Below are 8,224 nucleotides of genomic sequence, written 5' to 3'. Positions count from 1 at the left end.
TGATTAGAGTTTAAAGGGACTGGGACTTTTCAGCTTGGAATAGACACGACTAAGGGGGGATATGATAAAGGTCTATAAAACCATTACTGGTGTGGAGAAAGTAAACAAGGAAGTGTTATTTATTCCCTCTCATACCACAAGAACGAGGGGTCACCAAATGAAATTAATAGGCAGCAGGTTTAAAACAAACAAAAGTATTTTTTTCACACAATGCACAGTCAACCTGTGGAACTCCTTGCCAGAGGATGTTGTGAAGGCCAAGACTATAACAGGGTTCAAAAAAGAACTAGATAAATTCATGGAGGATAGGTCTATCAATGGCTATTAGTCAGGCAGGGTTGGTGTTGCTAGCTTCTTTTTGCCAGAAGCTGGGAATGGCTGACAGAGAATGGATCACTTGATGATTACCTGTTCTGTTCAGTTCCTCTGGGGCACGTGGCATTGACCATTGTCGGAAGACAGGATACTGGGCGAGATGGACCTTTGGTCTGACCCAGTATGGCTGTTCTTATGTTACCTTACATATGGTACCCCAAATACCTATATGAAATGCTTTGTACACCCATTTTCTTTCAATGTGTAGTGTGTTTTGTGCCAGCCATCGTTCAAGGCAAAGCCTGTCATTACTTGTCAGGTGACAACATTGCAATGAGTCTGAAAAGTGATGTTCTGGCCCCTCCAGGGCAGTTGGTGAAGATATGTAGTGGCATGGTGCTCCCTCCCCGCCTCTCATCTGTGGTTGCCAGAGCCATAGGGATTTGTCCAGAAGCCACATATGGCTTCCTATTACGATTTCACGTGGACATGATTTCAAACAGATAGGAAACCACACGGATTATGCACATGACACCATTGCCCAGGCCTTCGCGAGCAATTTCATACAGATGCCCCTGGTACAGCTGGGTGGATCTGTGATATATCATACCATGGTGAATGACGATTTTGTGATGCTAAAACACGATGTCAGAAAACTGCCCTGGTTTGTGTATTTTGAAAACAGGGTGACTGCTGGGGGGAAAAAGCCAGGGGCTGACCAGCTACAGTGGGGATGGCACTGACAGACACAGACCCTTGTAAATGCCCCTGGGCAGCATCCCTGTCGCTCGCCCCCTGCCTGAAAGCAGGGCGTCCTCTGCTACCGCGCCTTCCCACCATGCTGTTCACACGCCTCGTCTCTAATGTGCCCCCTTGACCCAATGACTGCACCTGCGCTACGGCATGGCCCAAACCCCATTTGTGCGCCTGCGCAGGAGATTCTTGAGTCTGCGGGTGGCCATGTTTCCCCCTCCTCCCGTCCAACCAAGTGTGCGCCTGCGCAAAGGAGCTCTTCGGTGGCAGCCGCGGCGCTGTCCTCGACGCGCGCCTGCGCGGTGAGTCTGAGGTGAAGGGGGTGGGTGTGCTCTGCGGAGGGTGACGTCACCCTTCCCTGCCCTGCTGTCGGCGCCGCCTCTGCTCGAGGAGGGGAGGGCCCGGACTCGCCGGCTGCAGGCGCCGCCATGGTTGCCATATTGGGGAGGAAGTGAGAGCAGGAGGCGGCAGCGGCGGCCAGGGAGGAGCCCTTCCCCTCTCCCCTCCGCTCAGTGAGGCGCTGCTTTGCAGGCGGCGGCCGCTCGCAGGACCCCGGAGTGAGCGGCGCGGAGGCAGCGGCGGCCGGGCTGAGCGCCCCGAAGGCGGCGGCTTTGGCCTAAAATGGCGGACCCGGCGGAATGTAACATCAAAGTGATGTGTCGCTTCAGGCCCCTCAACGACTCCGAGGTGACCCGCGGCGACAAGTACGTCGCCAAGTTCCAGGGAGAGGACACCGTCATCATCGCGGTGAGCGCCGGGCCGGGAGCGGCGGGCTGGGGAGAGGGCCGGATACCACGGGGATGGGCGCGGTACGAAGGGGAGAGACAAGTCGGAAAGGAGCGGAGGGGGCCAGGCAAGGGGAGCAGCCGGGCTTCGCGGGGACATGATAGGGCAGAGGAGGGAGCAGGGCAGACGCAGGGGTTGACTTGGCCGGGCGGAGTGCATGTACTATATAAAGCTGCCACCTAATCAAAAACTCCCTGCCTAGCAGGCCTCTTGCAGCAGCAGCCCTCGAAACTTTGGGCATGACTTTAAGTGGCAGTTTTGAAATTGAGATGGGACCATCGTGCACGTTTCATACATTGTGGATATGAAAGTTGTGCTTTATCGCAGATCAGTCAGTGCTGCAATGGGTGCCCTCCCCCACGCCACATCAGAGACATAGAGAAACAGCTCTTATGTGTGGAGGAAAATGGTGTATACAGTAGTGTGTGCCATTAATGGATTTGGACTGTTCGTTACTGATCACTAGTAACTTACCAATTCATATCTTTGTTTACTAATCAGTCTGAGGAAGTTTGCACTGAACTAAGGTACAAAATAAGTAGGGTGACTCTGGAGAATAGAGCGCCCCAGATATTGGGCTTTCCATTCTTCTGTTTTCAGGATATTGATGGTGGTTTTTTGAATACAGTAGTGAAATTTTTAAATAAAGAACCGACATCCTGGAAATAGGTGTATGGGAAGAGAGAGAAAATCGGCAAAAGAACTAGCCTTCTTTTGTGTAACCTAATGAGTTGGCACTAATGTAATGTCTGCATTAGTAATGTCTAAGAAAGAAGTTACCAGAGTAATTTGTCCACTGAATAGTTTTGGCAAAAGAAAATCTGCTGAGTGTTTTTTGTGATCAGTACATCGACCAGTGGGCTAGTGGCTAATACTTTGTCCAGCAAAATAAATTGAGACCGCTTATGTCTTTGTGGTTCATCACACATTTGTTTGCAATTTAACAAAAATCACATTCTGCAGAATAGAGGCCTGCTGTGAAGAGATCTTGTTGGTGTCCTGGAAAAGATAATTCCAGCAGTGCCAGTTTGCAATGCAGCTGCTGTAGAGTGAGTTATTGAATGGAGAGCTAGACTATAATTTACAGTAACTGTCTTCTCTGGTGTCATTGGTATTTGTTGGTAAATGGGTTGTACAAAGATTTTTTTCCTCTCTAATGTTCATCTCTCACTTGTACTCATTCTTAATCTGCACATTCAGATGAAGAATTTGCCACACAGTGGCACAATTGCAAATTTAGAGAGGAAATGAGGAATATAACTTTAAAATTTACCTTGCTAATACTTGTTTAGATTTTAGGTTCTGTACACTATTTTCTTCTTGAAGCAACCCCAATTAAACATATCTATTCATAGCAGCTTAACTTGGAAGTGGAACAAATGCGTAATAGTAAATAAAGCTTCTGTTAGAAAGCTTCATATTTATAGTACAAGGCTTTAAAGTATTTCTTCTCTTATTCTACTTATATTCAGTTTTAGAAAACAAATAGATTGCTAATGGAATACGGAACCTTTTACTGTTTCTGGTATAAATGCAGATCAGGTCAGCAATAAGTAGGCCACTGAAAAGCCAACAAAATTCTTGTGAAATGAGCTGGTATTGGCCCATTCAAGATCTCATTTCAGAGATTTGGTGCAGCAGACTGCATTAATTCTCAGTTACACAGAAGCCTTGACCATCATTTATCTAGACTGTTAGCAGATACAGAATATGACAAAACTGGTGTCACTATCTGAAGTAAATATGCTCACTTTCATGCTTGGTCCTGAGTATCCATTCATAGGAGTGTGTCCCATCTGAAATCAAAGGTTGTTAATTCCATTCCTGAGACGTATCAGACTTTCTAGGTGATAAATTCTGTTCCGTCCCCACTCTCTAACCTTCTAGCCACTACCTTTTGGGCCAAAGTGCAATCATTGCTAATGGGGCAGGGGTTTGGAGTTCATTAGGAGGATCTGTGGTTTAGGTTTCAAACGATAAAAGTGAGGTAATTTGGAGTGGACATTGAGAAACATTACCATTGTGGTGTAGACTGTGTAGGATCGTCCACAAGAACTCCAAGATGGTCAGTTTTTACAAATTAAAAAAAATGATTGAATGTTTTTCTCTTTACAACTTTTTACCACTAATGCAAAAGCTAGACTCACTAAGTCAGTGTGAGGGGAACTAGTCATTCTCCTTAGAGACCACATGGAGCTTGAAATTGACAGAATTAGTAGGAAATTAACATGCATTGTAATGAATTTTTTATTAACCATATTCCTCTGCAGTAGTGAAAGCCGAATGTAAAACATCCAGAAGTCTTAGGTCCAGGACTTGCTATTTTCAGCTTTGGACCAGTGCCCAGGAAAGCGCTGATAGGTTGAGGTACCACTGACAGTCTTTTAAGTCCTGTCTCATGATATTCCAACCATTGGGATTGTAAACAAATGCTCTTTACAGTGAATATGCTGGAATTCCCATCATTCCAGTAACATAAAGCATTTTTACTCCTGATATATGGCAAAATTCTCAAACTCAAAATCACATCCTCTGATTACTAAATAAAATTGAAGACCTAATTCTCCAGGACTGTCAAACTTGCACCTTTCATGACCATTCAGTTTATCTCCAAGGATGAGTTAGTCAGAGTTTGCAAAGCTTCACTGATCTCTAGTAGTCTGAACATTTAACCAGCTAGCCTGTTTGAAATATCTTGTCTGAAATAGCCTTCCTAAAGCCATTCCTCAGTTATTTCCATGAAGACTATATCAGTTTCCCTCTCCTTTTCATGCATATCTTATCGGGCTTCTCTTCACCACTATATATAGTGGTAGCTGCCTGCCAAGCTCTTCTTTCCAGTAAGTTGAGCTAGGATTCTCTTCACAGCCTCCTCACTCGAGGAGAGGCTACACCCTCTTGATTGGCCCGTGGTACTTACAATGCTGCCTCTGCAGGCCCATGCTGAAATATGGAGAAGCTTGCCTCTTGCCTACCCAGTAACATTTGGGAGAGTTATCCCTTTTCGCAGGGAGAAGGGCAAGACTGGAAATAAGTTAGGAGACAGAGTGGGAGCAGAGATGCTCCCAGTGCTCTTCTCTGGGTTTGTCCTACTCTAACCATACACATGCGTACCTTGACTTCCCCTTACTTTCTGGGGAAAGCAGCAATAGTTTTCTTTTTCCTGGGCATCCATACATCTAGAGGCATGCTTGTTATCCTGGACAAGTGAGTCTTTTCCATCTCTGTCTTTTAGAGAAACGATTTATTGTAATTGTAGATGTTATGTGTTTCACAGCAATCTGTGGTTGAGATGTAGTATTAGTTTGTTTTGAAGAACAATAGCTATAAGAAAGATGCAGCTCATTAATAGTTCTCGCACGAGGCCATATCTCTTGGGCTTTGAATTCTAATTCCAAGAAAGTCTTTTCATTTTAGAAATAGTTAATTTTAAGGGGAATCTTTTCTAGCTGTTCTTCCTGATGAATTCATGTATTAAAAAAACAAATGCACATCATTAAGACAGTATGTGGACTTGTATGCATGTAACATTTTTGTTATAGCAGTATAAAGGGCATATGTTTTCATTGTGACTCCAGTTCTTTGGAGGTTGGGTGGGTATTATCCTATTCCTTCAAGTACTGTTAACACTGGGAATTTGCTCAAGATATTTTTGCTTTGGTGCTAGAAAAAGTTGTCAACCTAACCTCTTTTTAAATTGACAAAGTTTAAAAAAAATCTAGTTTGTTAAAACACCCTCTAATTTTTAAAGATTCAGAACACAAATTTCTTTAAAAAAAATAAGGATTTTGCTGATCTCCTTTAAATAATTACAGAGGGTTTTTTTTTTTCATTTGAGGGATGAACTGACTGTAGAGGGAAATAGTGAAACTGACAATATATTCCCTGGTCAAATACACAAGTTAACTAAAAAAAAATAATAATTCTGTAATCCTATAGTTTATAAAAAGCAACAGAGGGTCCTGTGGCACCTTTAAGACTAACAGAAGTATTGGGAGCATAAGCTTTCGTGGGTAAGAACCTCATAGTAACCTTAAGTGTTGTAATTATTGTAGATAGAATATCTTCAGGTTTAAACATGGCATTTTGTGAGGAGCACTGGGACTGTCTGGAAACTGGGCTGTGGAAGTAGCTGTGCCCCCTAAATGTTGTTATGCAATTTAGTCCTAGCATAGCTCCTCCTCTCTTCGCTAGGAAATTGAATTGTGCTTAAATTTTATTTTTAACAAGTTACAAGCACAATGATGACGTAGGCAAGGCCAAATCATGGGGTTTGGGCTGTGCCGACAGAGGTGTGTTGTTGGTAAAGCTTTCAAGTGTGGACCAGGCTATGATAAGCATCATGACACCTAACTCGAGGCAACTTAATCTTGTCTAAATGTGACTAATGTTTTAGTGATGATATTTCCTTGATGATTGCAACAGCATAATTTTCAATTGATATTTTTAAGTTATCATGCTTTTAAAATAGTAAAGCCTTTTCCAGCTAGTGACTCTATTAAAATATTTACAGCATGAATGCAGAGAAAAATGGGTTCTTTAATGCAGAATTCATTATAATGCCTTTTTGTTTAAGAATGTATGCAAGGCAAGCTGAAACCTAACACAACTGCTGTGAACATGTTTTTATAAGTCCATATTGGAGTTACCCACAAACTTGTATTTCTTCAGTGTTAAATGTAAGTTATGGGGAGTGCTTACTGAAAAGGTCACATGAAGAGAGAAACCAGCATGTTCATATGTATGTGGTTTTGACCTTTATTTTTTTTACACTTGAAACTGTTTGCAAGCGGAGAGCATTATCACTCTGAATGAAATGCTTGTATGCCACTTTTAGTACCTGTATATGTGCTCTTTCTTGTCTTGTGATTGTTCCCTCCCCCCCCCCCAAAAAAAACAAAAACAAACAAACTACTGTCACACCCAGAACTTTTAGATTGTTCACAACTGCTAAAGTCTGAATTGATATCTGCAAGAGCAGTCTGGGTATTGACATACAAATAAGCAGCGTCCCATTTTTCCTTCAAATGCCTATATTCGGTAATGTAGAGAGCACTCCCATCTTTTTCTGTTTTTTAGAAGACATCTGACTGCCTCAGTGTATTTTCTAATTAACAGGGTAGTATCCGTAACATGCAAGGCCTGGTGCCTGTCCTGAATATCTAAATATATCTGGCTTTCAGTTTCTTGCAGAACCAGACTAGTGAAGATCTTTCTTCTACTGACTTCATCGTCTTGGCAGCAGAAAAGCAATATTCAGAAAGAAAATGTAATTCATATGGAACATTGAAAGAGGGTAGGGCATACAAGGAGTGGGACACTTACACAAAACAGCAGAAGTAGAACGATGGTATGCTATTTTGAATTTTAGAAGGAAAAAAACACTTCCATACTTGTAAAAGTACTCCACCTTAATATTATAATCTGACCTTATATGGAAAATGACTGCATATGTTAGAAGCTGTACTCTGACCTATAACTGAAGTATTTGGATTTTTGAGTGGTGGTGTTTAGTTTAATATTTTACTGAGCCTTGATCACTTAGGAGAAGTAAAACAGTTTCTCAAAGAATATGGCTTTGACAAACACTGTAATAGTGCAGACCTGTATGGCTAGAAGACTTGTTTCAATATTGAAGGAAGTATACTGTACTGCTGCTGTGCTATCATCTTAGTAATAATCTCTGTTGGTCTCAAGTGTGGTGTTCATTTCTAAAATCTAAAGACACTTTAAATGTCAGCATTGTTAACTGTTTCACTGTTGATCCCTTTAGAACAAACATCCAACTAAAGCGATAATCCCAACCTACCTCCCAGGTCTCCTTGAATGCCAAAATTCCGGCTGTTCCCCACCCATCTGCTAGAACCTCCAGCTTTCCGTAACATTTTCCCTGCTGCAATTATGCATTTTCATTACAAAAACTTCTCATGTTGAAACTGAATATGGGGCCGTCATAAAATTGAGACCATCAAATTAAATAACAGGGCTGTTTCACTGATAGTATTTTCCCATTTATCCTCTGGCAAAGGAAATGCTGCAGAACTTTATCCCTACTTGTTGCAGAGTATACAGAGCCTTATATTTGATGTATTATATAAGCAAGTAAGGAACCACTCAAATTTCAATTTTAACACAGAAAAATAAGAATGGAAGACAGGAAAACTAAGGTCCAATGACATACCCTGCACCCTCTACAGTTACAGAAAATCAGTTCTATATGCATCTTATTCTCCTCATGCACCTCAAAAGAATTGAAAAGCATCATTTTTCTTACTAGAAGCAGAATACTATACTGGGACTCTGCTTGCCTGTCTTTTTTGCTACTTTGAACTCTGTTACTGATAGAGCAAAAATACATTATCTTTCAAAC

General features: G+C 42.1%; 1 protein-coding gene across 1 annotated transcript in view; it reads left to right on the top strand.

The window, feature by feature from the left end:
• Window positions 1–1,689: 1,689 nt before the first annotated feature.
• KIF5B (kinesin family member 5B) overlaps window positions 1,690–8,224 on the top strand; it is a 65,200-nt gene continuing 58,665 nt past the window's right edge. The window contains exon 1 of the mRNA XM_065397887.1: window positions 1,690–1,815. Coding sequence (XP_065253959.1) covers window positions 1,690–1,815 — 126 coding nt within the window. The remainder of the gene's footprint in view (window positions 1,816–8,224) is intronic.

Source organism: Emys orbicularis, chromosome 2 (genome assembly GCF_028017835.1).
Source record: "Emys orbicularis isolate rEmyOrb1 chromosome 2, rEmyOrb1.hap1, whole genome shotgun sequence".
NCBI lineage: Eukaryota > Metazoa > Chordata > Testudines > Emydidae > Emys > Emys orbicularis.
The sequence above is the reverse complement of the archived record's forward strand: the minus strand, read 5'-3'. Positions and strand labels throughout refer to the sequence as shown.